This window comes from Rhinolophus sinicus, chromosome 5 (genome assembly GCF_057876585.1).
Source record: "Rhinolophus sinicus isolate RSI-liver-muscle chromosome 5, RSI-T2T, whole genome shotgun sequence".
NCBI lineage: Eukaryota > Metazoa > Chordata > Mammalia > Chiroptera > Rhinolophidae > Rhinolophus > Rhinolophus sinicus.
Window position 1 is genome coordinate 83,446,534 of NC_142505.1, and position 24,447 is coordinate 83,470,980.

Below are 24,447 nucleotides of genomic sequence, written 5' to 3' on the forward strand. Positions count from 1 at the left end.
TGCAAGGGGCACAGCCCACCATCCCATCTGGGAATTGAACTGGCAAACTTGTTGTTAAGGGCCCGTGCTCTAACCAACTTAGCCATCTGGCCGCCCCTCTGGAAGCTCAGCGTCAGCTCAGGGGCAGCTCATTGTCTTCAATCTAGTTGTGGAGGGCGCAGCTCACTGGCCCATGTGGGAATCGAACTGACAACCCTGTTGTTCAGAGCTCGCGCTCTAACCAACTGAGCCATCTGGCCGCCCCACCATGTTGTTGTTTTTTTGTTTTTTTTTAAAGTGAAATATCTTTTCCTGTTGAGAAGAATAAAGGAGAAAAGACTTGGCAGCCATATTCTCAGACCTATAGCACTGACAGCAAGGTCATTTTTTAGTAGTAGAGGGTGTCTAGTTTACATTAGACATTAATATACTATTTTTTGTTGTTATTAAGAGAAAATTATAGTTAATCAGATATGATTATCATAAAGCCATTCATGTGGTTGCCTGCTTTGGAAGGGAATTTTTAGTTTTTGGCAGGAATTTTGGATATCCCAGCAAGCAGTAACTTTGTCAGAAGCATCACCAGCAGGTGGCAGCAGTTCCCATGTTATAAAAATGTAGTAAATGGTTAAGACAGTATTTTGTTATAGAAGCAGGTTTACTTCTGGGGTTTAAATTTTCCTCATTGTGTCTCATTATAGTCTGTTATACACACTGGTAGGTAGAATGGCATCTAATAATACCGGCAAGGTAGGAACAGCAGTATTACCAAAAACCGTAATGTCACTTAAAATTGTACTTCAACCATAGTTGACATCCAGTTGTTATGTGTAGGAAATGTGTCTCTCTTGATAGCAGCACTTATCTGCAGCCACAAAATAAAGAAACTAAATTATAGCTGAAGCCCCTAAGTAGGGTAGAGAAACTGACACTGGGGTGCCGTCTGGTCAGAGTGGCCTGCTCCCTGAACTTCGGCTCAATTAACAGAATCGGCCAGCACACCAGGCTGAGGGTAGTAGAAAGCTGGCTTTGAGGATGTTCTTAACATGTTTATGATAATTATCAACTTTTAGTTCTCACAGTATAGTCTCTGCACTCAGGTTGCCTAAAAATTTTCTCCAAGGATTCCCATATTTCTCAGAGCAGAAGGAGGCTTTGTAAAAGACTATGCACATTGAAAACTTACGCAGATTCTGACGCCTAAGTTGCTAAGTACAAAGTCAGCAGTTACTTCTTTTCCTTGCTTGGCTTTCTCTCTCTTTTTTTTTCCTTCTTTGAATCAACCAACAAACATTAATACAACATACATTTAAAAGGTGATTGTTTCTTACTCTCAATCCCATTCACTTCCTGCAACCTGTTTCCCAGCATTCATTTACTAATTTAACAAATATTTACTGAGCACCTTACAATGAGCCTTAGTATTTATGTAGGTGCTGAGAATGTAGCAGTGAATAAAACCCACAAACCTCCTGTCCTTGTGAAACTTAAATTTTGGTGGAAGGAGACAGACACTAAGCAAATTATATGGTTCATCAGAAGATAGGGCTCTGGAGAGAAGTTGGGAGAGGGAATAGAGGCAGAGTTAGGGGAGGCAGCGTGATGTTGGAATCTCAGAGTGGAGAAGACTTCATCAGAGAGCGTGTGCACAAGGCTTGGCACTGTGGGAGTGAGCCTTGTGGACACCTGGGAGAAGGGTGCAGGCAGAGGGAACCGCAAGGGCGAAGGCGCTTGGGAGAGGAGCATGTTAGCGGCTCCAGGAACGGGATGGTGGCCAGTAAGGGCTGAAGCACACCAAGGAGGGGAGACTAGTAGGGGGTGGCATGGGAGTGGGTGGCGCTGCAGACTGTCTAGGGCCTTGTGAGTGTAAAGCTTTTCCCCAAATATGTATCAGCCCCGACCATTGTTTGACCTTGGGGGTAGGGTGGGGGGATGGAAGTCCACAAATGACAAATTTGAAAAAATTGCATTTAATAGAAAATTATTACATTGTAAACAAGTCCACTGATCTATTAGTTTAAAACAGAATGACAGTACGAATCACGTATAAAAGCTAAAGACAAAACGCTGGTACCAGACACAGCACTTTAGAAGCCTGAGCCAAGCTCTGAAAGATCTTTCCCAGAAACAAGCAGCAGCAGCTAGAAACAGGCACAACATCGGGGAGGAGGCAGCATCCACTCCATGAAGGCTTATGAGAGTGAAAGGAAGGTAGAACTATAGACTCATCTTGTGAACAAGGGGTGAAGGATAAAGGGGCAAAAGGACTATATTTCCTTACGTCTGGGGACACTGGAGCATGACACACGAACCAGAGAGGGTTAGGGGCAGGATATTTTAAGTGGGGAAAGGCAACTTTAGAAGGATTTGGCCTGTTTTGGCACTCAACTCCTAGGGAGCAGAACATGTCACTTGTGTGTTGTGACTAAACTCCTAATGGAGCTGCTTGCCCTGGCTCCCATCACCGTGGCCGGACAGCACATTGAAATCTGGCAGTGTCTGTTGCCCCAGTGAACCTCCTACTTATTAATGAGTGTGTAAAAGAGAGGAGCCACAGTGAGACCTTGGAACAAAAACACAGGGCTCTGGTGGGAAAAGCATTTCCGCCTTCCGGTGCCAGAGGGTCCCTGAGGGAGACGAGTCTGACGTGGCTCAGCCCCTCGAGGCTCTGAGTTCATTGGCAAAGCCTTCTCCTTAGCCCTACCCACCCAAATCCTCCCCTGAGGAGTGCTTGCAGTTCATGGAAAGGCCAATGGAGAGAGCAGAAAAAAACAACTGAGGGAAGAAAAGGACAGTTTTCTTTCCATGGCACTTGTAACTGACAAGAGGGACTGCCTCCTTACACTGATTTTAGACATTGAGAGTTTGTTCCTTAATCTGAACAGTTATTCTCAAATAAGGAGCAGCCTGCTCATGGGGGGCTCTCAAAGCCTCTCCAAAGAAGTTCTGTCCAACAAGCCCCTATTCCCCCCACTTAAGAATCTGCTCGTAACGATAGAAATTCCTGACAGGAGTGTGCTGTTCGTGTGAACAGCGTCAGAGACAGAACAAAAAGCTAAAACCCCCTACTCTGTGGAGCAGACATCAAAATAATGGAGTGATTTTTTTTTTTCCTGATTAAGAGTAAGTTACAAACAAGTCATTCCTCCCATAGCTGAACTCCACAACTAGGCTCCACCTTGCGTGTCCAAGAACAGTAAGTTCACCCATTTATCTGGAGTACTCCCACTGGATTAAAGAAATACGGTTCTGTCTTCCTAAAGACAAGTTCCAGAAAGACCTGCCTGTCCCAAGGGGTACTTGGCACTAGGATTACACAGGCTAATCACTGTATGGTTTCTTAGAAGACTGGCTTCTCTCTGTTTCTTTCTCTTTGATACTGTACAAGGGGTCCACCAACTTGTTATGAACGAGCATTAAACCTAAGAAAAAATTAAAAAGTAGTTAATGCAGTTAGAGGCAGAGTTCCATGATAATCAACGGTAACATCCAGGAGCTTTCAAATTTGGTCCTAAAACTGATAATCATGTTTCTTCTGTGGCCCCAAATGATAAACACCCTACGACTAGGAAAAGAGTTTGTTATTCTGAGTGAATGCTAAAATCCACACAACTTTTGTAAATGCAACCTCTAGGAGAGTTGGCCATTAAAAGGTTAATCTTTTCAGCAATGAACAAATTCCTAATTTGCCTGCTCAGTAAATGAGGATTTTCACCTAAGCACGTGTGTCCTTTTTAAGTAAAAGAACAAAAGACCCTCGTGGCAGTTCAGTGCCTTTCCTACAGGGGAAGAGAACCCGAGACATGGCCCTCAGACTCCAACTTTTCACTTCATTTTCTTTCCTCCTCCTCAGAGCAAACGGGTCTCCAGAAACGGCCCCTCACAGTCAGATGGACGAGAAATGACTGTGTATTCTGAGACAGTAGGGTCTCATTTTTATTAAAAGCAGAGCTGACGATTAAAATGGCCAGAGCATGAAAGCTAGCTCCGCTCCCCACTCCTGGCACACCCTGAGCCTGGCCACCTCCTCCCGGCCCCCTCACCTTTGAAATACTTGACGGTCTTCACTTTCAGCTCTAGGGTGGCATCCTCGTCACACACGAACACCGTGCGGGGATGCTGCTGGAAGGCAGACACGGTCCACATATGGTTCACGCCCTCCTCGATGGCCTTGTACAGAGCGAACGCCTTGTGAGCACCTGTGATGAGGATCATGACCTGGGGGCCAGAGAACAAGCCCGTGACGGAGGAGGAGGAGGAGGAGGAGGAGGAGGAGGAGGAGCGGCAGAACCCAAAGTCCAGGCTCCTGAATTCCAGTGCGGTCACCCCACACGGCTGTAAGGACTCTTTATACCATCGTAAGTCGTTAGCATGTGACACACTGTGCTCCGTGCCCCCGTGCGTTACCACACAAGCAGCCTGAGGTGGGGGGCACCATTATCCCGTGTTCTCTAAGGAAATGGGCCGGGGTGGGGGAGAGGGGTATGTAACGTGCCCACGGTCTTGGCCACCACGCTACAGCGCCTCCCACACCTCTGACAGTGATTATGCAAGTGCCCTGTGACAGACGTGCCACACAAAGGCCCACCTCTTACCCCAGCAGTTCTGACACTGGGCCCCAGGGGGTCCTAGGCAGGGTACGTTTTCACAATCACAGACTGAAAAAGACCCGTCCCCAGTCTGCAAGGGGGCCTTGGACACAATGGGGAAAGTTATCTGTATGGCCCCTAAAGTCGTATCCCAACAAGGCTGCCCTTTAATCTGGTCACTTTTGGGTCCAAGTATTAGACCTACTAATGTGACTTAGAGTAATACCTTTTGTTTAAATAAAACAAAGGTACAGACTCCCCTCATTTAAAATATCAAAAAAGTAAGTGCTGGACAGTGATTGTAAAGAACTCAGCTCAATGGATTTCCTTTCATTGTTGTAATTCACTTGTACCATGGAGCTGTGAACAAGATTTACTGTTTCTTTCTTAAAAGATGAGAAAACAGAGGCATAGAGAAAATGACTTTGTTTAGGACCCCAGAACTCATTTTAGAAAAGAGAACTTCCTGATTTCCAGCCCCAGGTCCTTTCTCAGATTAAGATGCACTCACAGGACAGGAAGGTTTACAAGCTGCGAGCCACGAACAGAATGATCTCCCTGGGTAGTGATTCAAGGCTACCCAACAGGAATCTGGCACCATCACGCATTTCACAAAAGTTCACTTTAGACAGGGAACGCTTTTCACTGATTTAGATGTTTGTTTATAGACTTGGGCAAAGAAGCCTGAAGCTGCTTCCCACTGAATATAGCCCAGAAAGAGAAAATGCTTCTAAAATTCTAATGAAAGACAGTAAGGAAATCGGAACCACAAAAATTCAAACGATACCCGACTTCGTAGAAAAAATTCACTAAATTCAGTTTAAGACACTTATATTTCACTCATACTTCTCCACATGTATGAATCCCTGAGCACAGGGCTATAACCACAAACATCCTGGGGTTACAGGGGGGGCTCCCTTCAGTGACCTCCACCCACTGCAGAGAACCAGAGGGTCCCTCTCTGTACATGGGCAGGTGCAAATTCCTACTCAGACATTAGTGGTGCTGGGCTCCTCTCCCTCGGCCTGTGATTAGCTCCAAAGGGGCACGTAAGCCTAGCCCAGGGAGCCTGTGGTTTCCTGGGCAATTAATGCTCAAAGGATTCACCTAACACTGGGAACAATGGTTCCCTCCAAAGAGGAAGGAGGAACAGTGACAGGGTCCATGGGGATTTTATCCTTATTTATAATGTCTTCATTTTTAATACAAATGTATTCAGGCGGTACCTGTACAGTTCAAGTTTTTTAACAACATAAAGACCAGTCCGAACTCCAGTGCAGGCCCATGGACCCCGTGCACCCTTACCTCTCTAGCATCCATGACGGTGCCCACACCCACCGTCAGGGCCATGGTGGGCACCTTGGCAAGATCTCCATCAAAGAATCTCGCGTTGGCCAGGATGGTGTCCATGGCCAGCGTCTTCACACGGGTCCGGGACACCAGACTGGAGCCTGGTTCATTGAAGGCAATGTGTCCGTCGGGGCCGATGCCTGCCCAGGAGAGACAGCCAAGGCAGCCATGTCAGTCCCAGGAATCCCAAATTTCAAGGGTGGACTATCTCCTTCCTCACGTGGGGTCTGCAAAATTCCTGTTTTCCTTCACACCGGGGCAGGTACTCTAAGCATATGATCTTCCTTTCTCCCCGCCTCCTGCCCATTGCTATGTGAGGTACACGCAGCCATTGTTAACTTGCTATCACCCTCAAAAAGCTAAGTAAGGGGGACTCCAAATAGCTTCTGCCTCCCCAGATCATCAAAGTGTAACTTCTCTCTCCTGCTGCAAGTTAGGGGTCCTGCTGCTGGGACGGAGTCACAGCAAATTAAACACACAGGCCTGGAAAGGGGCTGCCAAGTTCATACAGTCTCAGAACATGAGTGCTTCTGGACTCCCCTTAAAGCAGAGAAGAGTTAAATCTAGAGCAGTACAGGCAGCCCAACTTCATACCCTCGTGGGTGACTCCAGAGCTGGCAACAGACAGAAATATGAGGGCAGCCCAGGGCAGGAACAACTGCACAAATCTGAGAGGGGGACACCCCAAGGTTCTCTCCACTGCTCTGTTGGGCTAACCTTGGGCAAATCACAAAACTTCCCAGAGGTTCACTTGGCTGTCTATAGTGTGCAGGGGCTGAGTGTGGAATCTTCTGGAACTACACGAGTCTGTGATTTTAACTGTTTATACATGTTCCAGGATTGAGCTGTAAAACTTTAAGGCTGGGAAACAGAATCTCAGAGTCCAATTTCAAACCTCTCCAACTTACAGACAAGGCATCGAGGTTCAGAAAGAGGGGCTATCCAAGGTCACACAGCTGCTGAGCAGTGGAGCCAGGGCCGGGAGCGAGGGCCCCACTCCACCTTCCCTACCTCGTCAGAGTAGTAAGTGACCCCTACTGTCATTAGTCCAGAGAAGCTGTTTGGAGACAAGCATGTGGTCCAGCCATGCTGGGTCTGGCCTGGATCCCCGCTGCAGTGTCAAGCTCACCTCCAACAAACAGCTCAATCCCGCCGGCAGCCTTGATCTTCTCTTCAAAGGTGTCACACTCAGCCTGCAGGTCCGCTGCGTTCCCATCCAGAATGTGGGTGTTTTCTGGGTGGATGTCAATGTGCTTGAAGAAGTTGTTCCACATGAAGGAGTGGTAACTCTCTGGGTGGTCTCGAGGAAGGCCTGTGGGGCCACCGCCAGGCTCAGTCCTGCCCACAGCCAGCGCCTGCCTCCCAAGGAGGATGACAGGATATCCCCAGGCCCCCAGACAGGGAGCCGTGGGCACCAGCCCTCTGACCCTCAACCCCACTTGGCATCGTCTGAACTGGTGTCCCTAAGGACCTACCCACCACCACCACCTGTGGCTATAGGCTCAGGCCAGAGCGGCTACACACCAGGGGTCTGAGGAATCCTCTCGTTCTGACCTCCTTTTCACAAGGGAATGACCATAGGCTGGAGGCCAGGCTCACTTGCGGCTCCTAGAGGTGGCCTAGCTACCCGGGGAGGGGCTGCGCTCATCTGGGAAAGGAAGCAAGCACACCACTCGGCCTGTGCCTGCCACCCCACATCCCGTTACACCCGAACTTGAACACCAGGTGGTTAGAATTACCTCAGGGCTTCCCCAAAGGGATTTTTTTCAGCCAAGAAAAGGAATGTTTAACGTGAATATTTAATGTTAAACATTGAGAATGTTTACAGTGAGCCTTAAAAAGGAAATTCCGATTCATGCTACAACATGGATGAACCTTGACATTATGCTAAATGAAATAAGCCAGTGACAAAAAGAGAAAAGACTGTATATGAGGTACCTAGAGTAGTCAGATTCATAGAGAAAGTAAACTGGTGGCTGCCAGGGGCTGGGGGAGTGGGAAATGGGTTAGGTTGCACAACAGTATGAATGTGCTAACGCTGCTGAACTTACACAAAAACGGTTATGATGGTCAACTCTATGTTATATGTAAATTTTATGGTTTTAAAAAATGTTTAAAGTGAAGCCATTACAAAGTTACAGGGGAGTAGGGGTGGGGGATGGGGGTGGCAGGAGGTGACAGACGACCGAGGTGTAGCTGTTCAGCAGTGGACAGGACACTAGTCTTAGCTCCCCTCCCCATGTTCCTGGCAGAAAGGGGAGCTAGAAGATGAACACTGGAGAGAAAGTCCAGACACAGACACGAGGGGACGCACCCCAGCCACGATCCCATTTCTAATCATTTGTTTCAAAAAGAGACAGCATGGCGTTAGAAGGAGACAGAGGAGAAAATACTCTAATGTTAAGTGCTTGCTCTGAACAAGAGCTTCTGCTTCTGTGATATCATTTAATGCTTACAACCTATGAGGTCAGTTTTATTAGCTCCATTTTATAACTGAGTAAACCAAGGCCTGGAAGAGACAGGTATCAGGAACTGAACCTATCGCCAAATGCCACCGGTTCCCTGAGACATCGGCATTCCTGTGAGGGGAGGAGTGCGACGCTCCTGGAATCAGGTACGGACCTTGACAGAGAAAGACTCACCCACGTACTCATCCATGTTGAAGGTCTTCACATATTTGAAGGACAGGTCTCCATTCTTGTAGTACTCAATCAGCTTCTTGTAGCAGCCAAGTGGGGTGCTCCCTGCAAGAGAGGCCACAGCCGTGAACACCCTTCAGTCCCCCAGCTCCTGGAAATCCACAGGATACCCAGGAATAATTCAGGGCTCTTCCAGGAGAACCTGTCAGATCTGAGGTACTACCCAAATGCTCGTCCTAACGGCCATGCATTCATTGCTTGCTTATTGCCTATTTCCCCACTAGATGGTAAGCTCCAGGAGGGCAGAGCGGTGTCTGTCTTCTTCACTGCTGAATCCCCAGTGCCCAGCACCCTAATGACTGAAATGACTATGAGTAGTATCTGAGTGGACGTCAGACTTAATGACACTCCCTGAGCAACTACTGCGTGCGAGGCACGGGCATGTGATGGGAATGCAGAGAAGCGAGACACATGCAGCCACCCTGGAGGAGCTCACTGTCTAGGAGTGGGGACAAGCAGCAGGAATGTCAGCTGTGACGGGGTAAGCACAGGCCAGCCTGGAAGTTCGGGAAGACTTCCCCAGCGTTCAGTATCATGAAACAGTCAGTCATAAAACATACAAACATAGGTAGGAAGACCGCGGTGGACAATTAGACTAAAGATATCCAGAAGGGACACTGGATGAATTTTTTTTTAAGTTATAAAAGATAAATGTGGACAATGAAGAAAAAATGTTTACTACAGTCGATATGTTACATATTGTGGAATGATTTTTAATTTCCTGAGGTATGTTAATTTTCTGTGGTTATGAAAGAATGTCCTTAGTCTGAGGAGATACTAGGTGCTGAAGGACGAAAACCCTGCCTGGTGCCTTCATCTTTATTTAGAGGTAAAGTGTCAGGTTTTCTGGAGCTTACTTTCAAATGGTTCAGAAAAAATGTGTGTGTGCAGCTAGAACACGAGCCAGAAGAGATGAAGGCAAATGTGACAAAATGTTAATAATTGGTGAATCTACGTAAATGGTACTGTACTATTCTTTCTGCTTTTCTGAATATTTCACATTTTTCAGAAGAAAAAGATTGAAAGAAAAAAACCCCACCCAAATCAGATCACTCTTTTACACCACGATGGCTTCTCATTTTACTCTGAATAATAAGCAGACCTAACAAAGCCTCCACATAACCCGGCCCCTGGCTACCTCTCTCCCTTTTACTCATCCTGCGCCAAGCAATTCTACCTCAGGGCCTTTGCACATCCCTTTGCCAGTAATGCTCTTCCTTCAGGTATCTGCATGGCTACCTCTCACCTCTAGGCCTTTACTCAAAATTTTCTCAATCCCTGCTACCATATCCAACAATGCAACCCCCACCCCTGCCTAGACACTCCCTATTCCTACTTCCTTGCTTCATTTTTCTCCTTCCTCTTATCACCATCTAACATACTGTATTATTTTGCTAATTGACTTGTTTTTTGTCTGTCTCTCACTACAATTGAAGCTTCAGGAAAGCAGGAATTTCTTTTTTGTTCATTGCTGTATCCTTAGTACCTAGAATAGCTTGGCATACAGTGGGTATTCAATAAATATCTGCCGAATGAATGATAGCAGTCCCCTGCCCCCTCTACTCCTCCCACACACACAGCCTGTCCTTGTGACATGGCCTTAGCCATGCCTGAGCCACACAACTTCCCTGTGCTTCCCTTGGGCTAGTCCATTTTCCAAACCTCTAGCCTTGCCATCAATTCTGTAAGCTCCCCAATATCTAGCCAATAAATTCCTTTTGTTTAAGTTAGCCAGAGTTGGTTTCTGTGGTTTCCACCCAGAATCCCACCCAGTGCTTCATCTAACAGATGGAATGTTCCAGAGAACCTCTATGGAAATGTGCTGGTTCAAGTATGAAAGGAAAGCAGGAATTTCTTTCGCAGGAAGGGGCCAGGTCGTGGGGGGCCCTGAATGCTACTCTGAGGAGCTTGGATCTGATTCTGCAGATCATAGAAAACAAGGGAGGGTTTCAGCAGAAGCCCAGACTCTGGCCCAGTTAGAATACAGGATGTTAGTGCGGCCCCCACAAGGCCTGAGGCAGATACTGGCAGACACTACTCCCACAAACCTCCAGGGCAGAGGGTGGCAAACTTCAGCCCACCGGCCAAATCTAGCCTGCTGCTGGTTTTGTATAGCTCATGAGCTAAGAACAGTTTTTACATTTTTCAGGTTATTAAAAATCAAAAGAATTTTTTGACATATGCAAGTTACATAATCTCAAACTTCAGTGTCCATAAATAGAGTTTTATTGATGTTCATTTATGTATTGTCTATGGCTGCTTTTGAGCTATGAGTGTAGAGTTAAGCAGTTGCAACAGAGACTGTAGCAAAACATAAAATATTTATTATCTGGCCACTTACAGAAAAACTTTGAAGACCCTGCTCTAGTGGTGGGCCTTTGGGACAAATGCACTCCACTAATGAAAGAATAATTAGGACAGTTGCTTTGAGAAGCTGGGGTCAAAATATCTTCCTATAAAGACAACATTCTGATTTTTTCCCAAAGAAACTGGGACTGTTGTTCACTTAGGTCCTGTTTAATTAAGCCTCCCAGAAATTGCTTTGAGTGACTGTCTTCTCAAGTCTCCCAAGGATGGTGAGACTGGCTAGGAGGCACTCCAGATGTGCAGAGGATACATTCATTAATTACACAAAACATGTGCCTTACAGCGCTGGGACTTAACCCTGTTAAGGAACCCCGGCTGACAGGGCTGACTGAGGATGTAGCCAAAAATCAAGTTCTTCCAGCTCTAGGATTCTTCAGGAGCAGGCAGCAACTAAACCAACCCAGAGAGGAAGCTGCGTCCTCTGTTTTGTATGTCCAGGGGCCAGGGGAGTTGTTCACTCAGCACCAGTACCTCAGAGCCCTCCTTGAAATCCCTTGGCTGAGTGAGCCCACCTACCTGGCCCCCTAAAATCCCCTAATGCCCACCTTCACCCCCAATCCATGGCACCCTCTCCATCCAATAACGCACCAGTGGGGAGCCCCAGGGTGAAGTACTTGTCTGGTCCTGGGTTAAACTGGATGATACGGTTCCTGATGTATTTGGCAGCCCACTCGCTGGCCTGAGAATAGTGGTCCAGGATGATGAGCTTCATCTTCCTCTTGTCCTGCAAGGGGCAGGTGACAAAAGGAATCAGTGGTAAGGGGTCGGGAGAAAGGGATGGAGGTGGTTGGAGACGGTGAAGCCTCTCTCACCCAGCAACACCCTCTCCTCGGCTGTCTGAGCCGGGGAAAAAAGGGAAGGCACTAAATTGGAGCTCACAAGAGAAATTAACAGCTGGGCCCAGTTCCTCCACCACTCACCAGGAGGCGCCACTGCAGCACAGACCTGGGTTCCAATCTCGATTCCTGATACCAGCGGCAGGATCTTGGTCAAAGGGCCCAAGTTCTCTTAGCCTTTCTCTTAAGTGAAAATAGGCACAAAAGCATTAGGTATGTGCAAAAGTAATTGCGGTTTAAAAGGTTAAAAAATACCTAATACCTACCTGACAAATTTCACGATGGGTGAATGTTACATGAGAAAATGCATGTAACCAGTTAGTACTCAATGTGGGCTATGATCTTGTAGGTCGACCCAGCCTGCCTTCCCCACCCATCCACTTCCACCCGCAGGTTATTCTCTACCCACCGGCTCTTCCTCAATAACTAGAGGGGCCATGGGTTCATCTTGGGCCACCAGAGCAGGTGGGGGCTGTGGGCTTTGCCTAGAGAGGTGTGTTCTCACAACTGGAGAGGGGTGCTCCCACCCGCCGGCCTTGCTTATGGGTCTTCCGTTTCCCGGAAAGCACACCGGCTAAAGGTAATCGCTCAGGAAGGAGGGCGTTTGCTCCCCCGCACTGCGCTCACAGTGGGAAGGCCCGAGGCGAAGGTGGCCGAATCAGCCATCGGTGCTGTACAGAAGTGTTTTCCTCGCCCAGATGGCGATCCCATCACCCCTCCGGTTCCGCCTGGGGAGAGGGTCCGAGCGGATCGCTGGGGTTTCGTTCCCGGGGTGTCGGAGGCTGAGGCAGCGCCAGGACTCCGACCCATGCCCACCCCTGCCTGCGAGGGGGGGGGGGGTCCCCGCTAGCCCATCTCCCCACTTACACGGACACCTCCCGCGGCTGCTGCAGGGAAGGCGCTAAAGACCCAGCCAGGCGCCGGTCACATGGGCGCGGGTCACGCGCTGCCAGGCACCGCCCACGGAGCAGACTAAGCAGGGCGGACTCTGCCCAGCTCCGGGCCACCGACCCTCTCAGGCAGGCCAGGGACGCGCAGGCCTGGGGACAGCCCTGGGAGGCGGGGCTTGGAGACGGGTTTTGTGCCGGATGAGGGAGACTGGAGGCCCCGGGTCCCAGGAACGTGGGCTCCATGCCCGGGGGTAGGGCTGGGTTTTAGTGCTGTGGCAGGGGTCGGGGGAGGAAGAGCAGAATCTCTTCCTCAGAGTCTCACAGGGTTAGGCCTGGTTCTGCCTTCAGTTTCACTGTTTTTGTTTTTCTTTGTTGTTGTTTTAGATGCCATTTATTTACCAAGATATTACAACCATTATGTTGTTCTAAATATAATTGGATTTTTTTCTGCCTTATTAAAAATGGTCAACCTTTGCAGCAGCATATACTAGAGAAAAAGATAAGTCCCTGGTCTCCCCAACTCCCCGCCCCAAGATAACCATTGCTAACAGTTTAGACCACATTCTAAATCATTTTTCCTTAAATATATTTACATTATATATTACAGAAATGGGAACACACCACGAACGCTGTCCACAATCAGAAAGGTGGCCACAGTCTCCAGTTCCTGTGACTCTGCTCACTGTGGACAGCCCAGGGGGCTCACCCCTCCCCTTGGCCCAGCTGCAGCTCCAGACAAGATTCACAAAGGTGGGTTTAACCTGGTGAGACCCTGATGAGACGCTGCAGTGGAGCTAATACCTTTACCGTCTGAGGGACTTGTTTGGCTTCAGTGGTGGTGTAGTTTGTTTTTAATTCTGTCAGAAATCTCATGTCAGCATGACGACCGCCAATGTTTCCCAGTGAGACTCCCACCCCAACCTTCAAACATATCACAGGATCTGGTATGCAGCAGCTGCCTCCAGATCTTCCCAGGAAGCCGACTTCATGTGACTAGGGCCTGTTTCCCTTTCTGTAGGGAACTACTGCAAGGTCTCTTAAGCCTTCAGGCTCTGGAATCCGCCTGGCAGCTAATCAGAAAGACCTGGTTTTGAATTCTGGTCTAGAGTGAGTGACTCAAGCAAATGACTCAACTTCTCTAGTTCTCAATTTTCTTATCTGGAACATAGGAACTTGGTGGAAATTCAGTAAAACTGACCTCATATGGCTGTTGTGAGTATTAAATGAAATATTAGCATCGCTTAGCCTTCACAGGTAGCCACGATTACCCCTTATTTCCTCCTACCCTCCTTATAGCCCATCCTCTAACCCTGAAATGCTCTCTATCCTGACTTCCTGCGCCCCTCATGCTCGTTCCACTCCAAGCCTGGGTTTAAACTATTACCTACACCCATCTTGTCACCCTTTTGTGTTGGAACTAAAGTTTAGTAAAAGAATTGTGAGCTAATACCTACAGCGGAACAATGTGCAGCTCTTTTATGGATGGATGTTTTTGTAGTCTCTGGTATGCCTTTGCCTTGGACAAACACCCTGCCTCCCTTGCCCCCCAAATCTGGCTTGGTTCATGGGTTCATATGGGTTTGATGGAGCTGGCCCTACCAATTAGAGGCCTCCATGCCTCCAGCCCTGATTGGTTCAAGGCTGTGTAATCATGGAAGACATTAATCCACCAGCCAGTCACCAGCTCCCTTCTCCCTTGCTGCTCCCAATGTGGAAGCTGGAAAGTCAACTACTATTCCAGCTTCTCTCCCCTAGGGGGTGGACAGGTAACCTGGTTCTAGCCAATGAAGTAAAAGGATAGCTTCTGAGAAGATATTTTACTTTCTGAGAAAAGTGGAGAGGCCCACTTGGCAAGGAAATGAGATCTCCTTCCAATAGCCACATGAGTCAGCCATCTTGGAAGTGGATCCTCTAGCCCCAGTCAAAGCCTTCAGGTGACTGCAGGCCTGGTTAGTATCTTGAGTGAAATCTCATGAGAGACACTGAACTAGAATCCCTCAGTTTAATTGCTCCTGAATTCCTGAACCACGAAAGCTATCAGGTAAAAATCTTTTTTTTTTAAGTGGCTAAATTGTGGAATAAATGGTTCTGCAGCAATAGAAAAATTCCACAAGTGGAGTGGATGGTGGCCAGGGGAGTCAACCCTTATCTCTCTCCCTTGTACCTGGAGGTGCATTATCTGACCCACCAGAGACACTCGACTGCTCACCCCCACATTCCCACATTGTGCTGCCCTCCGCCATGTTCGTGGAATCTCCTGCCACAGCTGTCACTGAGCCTTTCTTCCTGTTACTTGGTGTCTTCTACCTTCCACTGAGGCCATGTCTTACCTCCATTAATGATAACTGTATCTCTCTGATCTTTGCATTTCCCATACCACTTAGCTTAGTGCCTTGTAAGTAAAAGCCAAAGCCCTACATGTTTCAGAGCATTGGTTCTGGAGCCCAGTGGGTTCAGATTCCATGCCAACCATGTATTAGCACATTCCTAACCTCTCTGTGCCTGTTTCCTCAGTTATAAAATAGGGATGATAGTAGTTATGACTGCATAGGGTTGTTGGGGGGATTAAATAAGTCAATGCTGGTAAAGCATTTGGAACTATGCCTGATACATGGTGACAGCTCCATAAATATCAGTTATTAGATTGAACCATATGACATTGTCATTTTTCTGGGTCAAAAACTTAAATATCGGCAATTCCACATAGTTTAACCTAATGTTATTGTTTTCACCTGAGTTATATTCAGAGAAACAGTGCAGCAACCAAAAACAATTAAAATTGTTATTACTGTCTCTAGAATAATGTCAAAGAGGATCCAAATTAGAACTCAGAGCACCTCTTAAAATCCTCCTTGCGTCAGTCCTCTCACTGCTGCCACCAGGAAACCTTTCTCCACGTTCATTCTAAGCAAACTGAAAATTTCTTTGCCCCAACACCCCATCCCACATAACCAGCCTAGGCGTGTTCCTGCCTTGCCCCTTCTTCACTTTACCTGCATTCTCCTCTTTCTTACAGTTCATTTCTCTCAGTCCTCTTTGGTGTAAATGCCTTTGTTTGACTTCTCATTTGTCTCTCTTTTCCTCTCCTCTCAAAAACCCAGATATTAAACTGCCCAAAACTGGCTTCTTAGAGAGCAGAAGAGAGGAGAGAAGCTGAAAAGGCAAAGGCAGAATTCCTTTTTTCTTTTTCAAAATACTAAATTGTGGTAAAAAACACATTTAAAAAAATTTATTTATTTTAAGTGTGTTTTTCCAGGACCCATCTGCTTCAAGTCAAGTAGTTGTTTCAATCTAGTTGTGGAGGGCGCAGCTCACACTGGCCCATGCGGGGATCGAACTGGCAACCCTGGTGTTACGAGCATCATGCTCTAACCAACTGAGCTAACCCCCATCTTAACAATTTTTAAGTGCACAATTCAGTAGTGTTAAGACTCGTACATTCACACTGTTGTGCAACCAATCTCCAGAATTTTTTCATCTTGAAAAGCTGAGATTCTATACCCATTAGACAACAACTCCTCCATTTCCTCCTTTTCCCAGCCTCTGGCAACCACCATTCTACTTTCTCTGTGAATTTGATTACTCTAAATACCTCACATACAGGGAATCATACAGTAGTTGTCTTCTTATGACGGGCTTATTTCACTTAGCATGATGTCCTCAAGGTTCATCCATATGGCAGAACTTCCTTCCTTTTAAAGGCTGAAAACTTACTCCATTGTATGTATGCACCACATTTTGCTTATCCATTCATTTGTCCATGGACACTGGGGTTGCTCCACCTCTTGGCTAATGCAGAATTCCTTTTAAATGGGGAAAATGAGCACAAATTTAGTAATTTTAGGCTCCTTCCCAAGGGAAACACAATATAATAAACTGCCCGATTGTATGGTTCAAACATTAAGTGGGAAAGCAGGTCAGAGCCCTGAAGAGCCACGTGGAGCAGAGCCAGACAGGCGTGGGTGGCAAATCCAGGAATGGGCTCCAGAGCCACACTGTCTGGCTTTGAATCCCAGCTCTGCCATTTACTGATGGGGTAACTTCTGGTAAGTTACTTAATATCTTTGTGCCTAAATTGCTTCATCCATAAAATAGGAAAAATCTTATCTTCCTTATAGTATGTACTATTATTACCAAGAGTAATTACCTCAGGAAGGAATAAATGATGTAATACATGTAAGGCACTTACAGCAGTGCCTGGCACAGGACTAGCCGTTACGAGGGGTCATTATTATTATTACTACGGTTTTGAGATGGGCCTTGAAAGAGAATTCGGATTTGCTCACTGAAGAGGAGGGAGGCATGACAGACAGAGACGATCAAAGGTACGGAGGTACAGAGGCTGAGGAAGTAGTGTTTCCACATTTAAGAAATAAAAACCTAGGGCACCCAGTTAAATTAGAATTATTTCTAATTGCCTATACATATTATGTACTTTGAAATAAAAGAAAAATGTTGCGTGACACCTACTTATTCTAAAAATGTATTTGTTGTTTATCTAAAATTGTAAGTACCTAAATTACAGACCACTTTCATTATAGTCCCCAGGTAATTTGGCTCTCCTTAAGAGTTCTTCATTTTGCAGAATTTGCTTATAAAATCGCTCCAAGTTACAGTCTATGTCCATTTACATTTTGACATGGTTTCTGCAATGGTCATATCCAATTTATTTTGCTCTTGGCCATTGAACATGAGAGATTGCACTCAGCATTAACATGAGCCGGTATATAGAACATGTACTGGCATGAAATTAACACTGAGAAGTGCTCTTCCACTTTGATTGGTTGAAGCACATAATACCATCTTTCACAGCATAATTTGCTTTTCCACTCTTCAGGATTACATTGCAATTCTTGATCAACGACTTTTTAAAATGCCCACTAATGAAAAGAAGCACTGTCATCGATTTTTATTCCTTTTTTTTCAAGTGCTACACATGATGATTTCACTCGTTCCTGTGCTGAAAGAGTACTTAGTGACATCTAAAATAATTGAATTTTTCAATGGATGAAATCCATTTCAAAAGATAGTCATAGCAATAATTACCTACTTTGGCCCAAAATTTATTTTCCTGTTCACACGTAATGTTGTCCCTTTTAAGAACAGCTTTGATAATCAAAGGGATAAACTTTTCATTAATTCTTTAAGATAGTCAACAATTTCCTTTAAGCAATGGAGTAATTCAATAATGTTGTTTGCTCCTCTGTCAATTTGCATAATCCTATTGCTAAACTGGTATTGAAAACTATGAACAAGAAATAACTAGACTTCCTTCAATGCATTATTTCAAAACTCAACCAGAATTTTGGGGTCCTTTTCTTCAGAATTGAAGTATAACATCGGTGCTCCATATAAATGGAGGATTCTCTCAACTGCGTTTTTTTTAAAGAGAGCCAATGGTTTTTGAACATGAGAGAAATGAAGAATACTGAATGCCAAGAAAATCCCAAAAATCACCAAACGACTCAGTCAGAACAGTTTAAATGCCGAAGTAGGAGAACAATTGCACGACAGTTTCTTCAGTCTCAACAGAAAAGACATCAGACACTACTGAACAGCATGATACAGAATACGGACAGGACGAGCATCACCTTCCGTAGAGCTATGCATGCTTCGCTTCAACTTGAATAAACATTGTTTGTACCCTGACACAAACATCCACCAAAAGTTATATTATCCCCAACAAAAGAAGTAAGAAATTTCTCATTAAATCTTTTTTATATGTAAAAACTACATGTATTTAATATGTATAATTTGATGAGTTTGGACATATATGGACACTTGTGAACTATCATCACAATCAAGGTAAGAGACATATCCATCACCACCAAAAGTTTCCTGTGTCCCTTTGTTTTTGGTGTGTGTGTGTGTGTGCGCGCGCGCGTGTGTGTGTGTGTATTATCAACTTTTAAAAACAAAGTCTCTGCAAAAATTTGCTGCTGTTTCTGAAGTTTCATCTGGAAAGAATTCTACTTGTAATGGCCTTATGAACAAGCCTTTTTCACAAGAAAAATACATTGCACAAAGGAAAAGTTTCTGCATTGGGATTACTTGCATGGTGGTTATGCCATAAAAAGTGAGTCATTTAGAACTTTGATAATCTCTGTAATGATAAATGGAGCTATTACATTTTTATTATGGAAGTAGATTTCATCCTAGCATTTGAAAATTTGCTTGCAACTTTGGAAGCAGAAAACACTTCCGGTAGTAGTACATTCAGTTATTTGAGCTGACAGACTGATGATGGTATACAGTGTGGAAGGCCATTCTATCTCTGCTGTGATTGTTCTATCTTCTGAATCTGAATTTCTCTTAATCAATAAAAAATTGTTTATCACTTTCCTTAGGACTAGTTGGGGAAATTATCTCATATGCTTAGCTGTTAATATATGCTGGTTTATATCTGACTTTACACCTTTTTAAATGTTAAACAATTGCATACTGTAGAAAGCTTCGAAAGGAACTTTTCCTCATTTAATAAATGTCCACTGCTCAGAAAGTTCACAAAATCTATGCTTGCTTTTAATATTTAGGGGTTCAAATATACACAAAAACTAGATAATAGAAACCACGGCAGCATCAAAGAGATTGAATTTGGTAATCTCACAGCTGCAACAGTGCACCTGTCACTCACAAACCTAAACTCATTACTGTTGACAGGGCTTCAAATTTGCGAACTAACATTAAATCGAACATAACACCTAATGCAAAAATAGTTGAACTTCCTGTTTGTCTGAAAGTGAGAAGTGTACTTTTAAGGCAAAGTCTCCCCCCCACACAAAGCCAGAGCAGATTTGATGTAAGGTTTTGGGAAGCCTGGCTGGGGCTGGTGGCCTTTCAGAAGAGGAAGTATTTAGGGTAAGGACTTTTAGCTGTGTTAGTGTATCTCTGGAGGAAGGCTGCCTTTAACTTGCTGACTTTAAGCTTGCCTGGAATGACGCACTTGCCGATTGGCTGTTGTCTAGGGGGGCTCTCACTGATTGGCTGGCTTTCAGAAACTTGGGCTGCCCTGGATTTGCTCACTTTCGGAAGCATAGTAGTTACCGACCGGGATGAGAGTAGTGCTGATTGGCTGATTTTTGAAAACAAAAATCGTAAGTTATCTCTTATTAACTAACAGTGGTCACAGTTCATGACTTGGGACTTTGGCCAAAGAACAGTGTTTTCCTTTTTTGAATATGAAAAGAGGTACCTTTAACACTCAGTCTCCCCTTTTGTACTTCCCTCAGCCAAACCTGCAGGAGACCATACGGGATTGGTCTGATCTTTATTTGTGGAGATAATGCTTTTCAGCTAGTGTTGCTATTTAAGTGATTTAAGTACCAATCACTGTGGAGGAAAATTGCTCTGGTGCATTTTTGTAATTTATTGAAAAAAGCTGAATGAAAACTACTCAGGGCATCTTTTTTTTTTTTTAATTTGTTTTTTAAATTTATTGGGGTGACAATTGTTAGTAAAATTACATAGATTTCTGGTGTACAATTCTGTATTACATCATCTATAAATCCCATTGTGTGTTCACCACCCAGAGTCAGTTCTCCTTCCATCACCATATATTTGATTACTCAGGGCATCTTGACAGTCAATACAGGATGCAGGACAAAATATAGGACATGTCCTGTGTCTACAGACACCTCTGTGGGGAAAGTGCGAGGGGATACGGAGGAAGCCCCACCCCCAACAGAAAGAAATCTGATTTTCATTTCCTTCTAGAAGGGCATTCATTATCACCCTGCTTGTTAAAGGAAAATATCGGAAACAGCCTAAATATCCATCAATTGTTAACTGGTTGGAAAAAGTTTTGTGTGCCTGTAAAATGGAATATAATGTATCCATTAAAAAGGAGATAGAGTTCTGTGAACTAATGTGAAGGCCACCATGATAGACAGTTAGGTTAAAAAGAAATGTGAGACGCAGAACTCCATGTGTGGTATCCTTTGTGCTAACGTGTGCGTGGAATCATGGAGGTAGGAATAAATATATGTCCCCATGTGTATAGACTATCTCTAGAAGGATTTTCAAGGAGTACTCATGCTGATGTCTTTGGGAAGAGAAACCGAAAGGCTGGGACCCTGAAGGGCAGGGAGCAGAAAGTCTTCCTTCACATAGTATCTCCTTTTGGTACTGTTTGATTTCTTTATCCTTTGTGAATGCATTACCTATACTAAACGAGTGTATTCTTTTGAAAACAATGATTTTAAAAAGGCAAATGTGTGACCTGGGCATGCACCAGAGGTTTGATGTTGGCGGTGGGGGTGGACAGGATGTTTTCTGAGTCTGGTGACCCTCTGCACCAGGGTGGACTTCTGAGGCTGGCCGGCCAGCTGTGTGCAATGTTTCCCATATCTCAAGTCTTCTCTGCATCGCAGAACACAGGAAATAACCTAAGGCTGGGAGGGGAGTGATGTAATCCCACATAGCAAGTGACCAAGAAAGAGAGCTCACAGGAAAGGCGCTAAACCGCACAGCAGTCAAAGGAATCGGACCACGCTAATTATTCAGTGTAGAGTTCACTTCCTGGGAGCTCTCTGCTGATGATGGAAATAAAAACCAAGAAGGGTCCTCCGGACTGTCCATCGCTTGGGAATCAGTCTGCTTTGAGGATAATAGCTCCTTTACTGACAAAAACAGATCTCGGAAGCACAAAATGTATTACAGAGAGAGAATATAGCAAAAACTTTTAAAAATAGAGGGGTTGGGAGCAGTGGAACCCCCGGTAGCAGATAATCACCATCTTCATAGCAGCTGATAGTTACTGAGCGTTTATTGTGTCCTGGGAACCATTCAAGTCCTTTGCATGCATTATAATCTCACTTAGTCCTTAGAGTAACTCTGTGAGGTAGGCACAGTTATTCCAATTTGATTGATGAGAAAAATGCATACAGAGGTCTAGAAATTCACCCAAGGTCATGTCAGTGGCTGATCCAGGAGTCTGTACTCCTAGCCATTTGATCATATTGCCTCCAAAAGAGGGCTTCTCCAGCACAGCCTAAAAACCAACTAGTATTCAACCATCAAGTATTCATTACCTACCTACTGTGTGCCTGGGGCTGGAAGAGGTGCCATGGGGGAACATGCAGTGTTTCTGAGTATCTGTGTAGCTCCTAGAATGTGATTTTAAAAAATTGAGGTGAAATTTACCTGACAGAATTAACCATTTTAAAGTGAACAATTCAGTGGCATTTAGTGCACTCATGGTGTTATATAAAACATCACCTCGATTTAGTTCCAAAACTTTCATCACTCCATAAGGAAAACCCTTACTCATGAAGCAGTTTCCCCACTTGCCCCTCGCCCAACCCCGATAGCCACTAAATCTGTGTCCTGTCTCTGGATTTACTTATTTTGATTATATGAAATTTACCTATTTCATATAAATGGAATCATACAATATGTGACCTTTTGTGTCTGACTTCTTGTTGCCACGCAGCAGCCTACCATCTGTCTCCTCCTACCTGCCCCTAAAGAAAGGAAAGTCTGTGAGATGGATCCTTTCAGGGTCTTTGCTACACCTTTGTGTTTGCACCTTATGTCTCCCTGTTTGGTCCCAGAAAGATGGCTGGTTAGTCAATGACAGGTAAGATTCCCCATGGCGGGGGGGGGGGGGGGCAACTCAAGCCAGGCACAGTCGAGTGGGGGCCAACACGAGAACCCACAGGGTTCATATAGGTGGGCACAGCCCCCCACTCCCCCCCCCCAAGGAGAGCCTCTGCCTCTGTGGCTGCATTCCTTCCCACAACCTGCAGGGGAAGAGACTCAGTGATATGCTCTCCATCTATTCATGTGCATATAGGTTTTGTCCTTTGGGGAAGTACATACATCCTGAGACTTATGGTTCAGCTGCCTGAGGGAAAGGGGGATTAGCTTGAATCAGTTTCCTATTATGATGTATGGGATTCACAAATCTTGAGATTGACAAGCTTCATCTCCTTTACTTCCTCACCTAACAAAAGCTAGTGCATAGGCCGGTTTTGGAGCTCAGTTCTTGAGGCTGGAGTCCCTTGGCCCCGCTTAAACTCTGTTCATGGCTACTGTCTTTTCTTAACCCTGCGCCGCCCTCCTCGCTCCCCACAACCCTCGTCGCCTGGGATGCGACAACTTATTTCACTTAAGCATAATGTTTTTGAGGTTTATTCACATTGTAACATGTATCAATACTTTCTTCCTTTTTATGGCTGGATAACATTCGCTTGCAGGCATATGCCAATATTTGTTTATCCATTCATTCAATGGTAGACATTTGGGCTGTTTCCACCTTTTGGCTGCTGTGAACGTGTGTGTTCATGTATTTGTTTGAGTACCTGTTTTCAGTTCTTTGGGGTATATATCTATGAGTGGAATTGCAGAGTCATGTGGTAATTCTGTGGTTTAACTTGAAAGGAACTGCCAAATTGGACATTAGTATCTGTCCTTGGTACCTTAGCTTTCTCCTCCCCAAGAGAAGGAGAGCTCCTGTCTAAGGTAAATAAGGGAAATAGTGTAGTGTAGCAGAGAGAAGACACAGGCTGCTGTGGTTATGAGTCTCTATTGATAGCACGTGCATAGCCTAGTTATAAGCCTCTTTAAGTTTCGGTTTCCTTATCTGTAGAAGTGGAGATGATCATACCATTCATTCATTTATTCATGCAGTGAATCTGTTGAGGGCTTATTGTGGGCTAGGCACTGGGGATAGGGTGAGCCATCGTGGAGTTTACAGAATGAGGGGTAGGGGTTGGAAGGGAGGACCCAGGAGCGAATTATTTTGCAAAGGGGAAGAATCTTTTTTGTCATGAGAATAATCTCTCCCTTTAATCACAGGTAGACAGTGAATACATCCTGGTGGACCTGAGTTCTTATTTCTGTGTCCCCAGCAGCCAACACAGGGTCTACAGACAGAGATATGTCATTTAGGGTCCTGTGGTGGCAAGTAGCAGAAATGGAGTGGCTTGATTTAACAAGGATTACTGGGAAAAGACTGGGATAGCTCCCAGAATGAAAGAAGGAAACAGTCAGTCCTCTGGGAGTTAGGGAAGAGGCCAGGCAGTGACAGGCTTCTCAGCACCAGTGGCTTGTCACTCTGCCTCCCCTGGGGCCGGGGCTTCGGTGACCCTGCTCTGACCTTTGTGCCCCATCTGAGAGTGCGCTGCAGAGCTCCCAATGCCTAATTGCCCCAGCTCAGGGCTTGTGTGGCAGGGTGCTGCCTGTAATTGCAGGTTGGGCTTTGTACAACTTCAAGGGGTTCCTTCATGTCACAGCCAATGAGGTTGGAGTTCTCATTAGGATAGTCTCTAGCAAATAACTAACTACAGTGTCTGCAGGAAGGGTGTCTTTGTGCAGAGTCACAATTGGGGCTGTAAGAGCCAAATCCGGTCTGGGACAGAAAGTGAAAGCTTGGACTTACATAGGAAAAAGCCGTTTGGTAGGAGAGAGAAGATGAAGCAAGCTGCAGAGCCAACTGGAAACCTGGGCAAGTACCTAAACAAACACATACATAAATGACTTTCTCCCAAAGTCATACAGCAGCTGTGAAATGTCATGAGGACCCCTCTTTGACTACTGCTTTCTGAACTATGACAAAAGACAAAAAGGCCTACTTTTCTATTCTCATCTATCACTGGAGATAACCAGCCTCTCAGCAGCCCTCACCTTATGACAGCACTCAGTCCGAGTCCAAAAGAACAGCCAGACCAAAAGTGATTCCTGCTTCACTTAGACCCTCCTTGGAATCCTCGAGCTGGAACCCAAAATTTATGAGAGA

The 24,447-nt window shown here is 45.4% G+C and overlaps 2 protein-coding genes across 11 annotated transcripts; one reads left to right on the top strand and one right to left on the bottom strand.

Annotated features, from left to right (window-relative positions):
• Window positions 1-1,930: 1,930 nt before the first annotated feature.
• On the bottom strand, window positions 1,931-12,827 carry GNPDA1 (glucosamine-6-phosphate deaminase 1). 5 transcript variants are annotated; one of them, XM_074313706.2, is made up of 9 exons: window positions 12,688-12,817; window positions 12,230-12,548; window positions 11,905-12,003; window positions 11,573-11,708; window positions 8,561-8,662; window positions 7,048-7,230; window positions 5,874-6,058; window positions 4,023-4,197; window positions 1,931-3,401 (listed from the first exon to the last, which is right to left on the bottom strand). In XM_074313706.2, exons 4-9 carry the CDS (start codon window positions 11,694-11,696, stop codon window positions 3,301-3,303), a joined length of 870 nt encoding a protein of 289 aa, XP_074169807.1. In that variant the 5' UTR covers window positions 11,697-11,708; window positions 11,905-12,003; window positions 12,230-12,548; window positions 12,688-12,817; the 3' UTR covers window positions 1,931-3,300. The 5 variants fall into 5 exon arrangements, with proteins under 5 accessions (XP_074169807.1, XP_019594670.1, XP_019594673.1 ...); XM_019739111.3 differs by lacking the exon at window positions 12,230-12,548 and having other exon boundaries at window positions 12,688-12,827; XM_019739114.3 differs by lacking the exon at window positions 12,688-12,817 and having other exon boundaries at window positions 12,448-12,670.
• Window positions 4,184-19,578, top strand: LOC148758286 (uncharacterized). 6 transcript variants are annotated; one of them, XM_088798686.1, is made up of 3 exons: window positions 4,184-4,337; window positions 13,318-13,460; window positions 18,100-19,578. In XM_088798686.1, the coding sequence occupies exons 1-3, from the start codon at window positions 4,184-4,186 to the stop codon at window positions 18,115-18,117; spliced, it is 315 nt and encodes a 104-aa protein (XP_088654812.1). In that variant the 3' UTR covers window positions 18,118-19,578. The 6 variants fall into 6 exon arrangements, 4 of the variants coding, with proteins under 4 accessions (XP_088654812.1, XP_088654813.1, XP_088654810.1 ...); XM_088798687.1 differs by having other exon boundaries at window positions 18,035-19,567; XM_088798684.1 differs by lacking the exon at window positions 18,100-19,578 and adding an exon at window positions 17,548-18,028.
• Window positions 19,579-24,447: the final 4,869 nt, after the last annotated feature.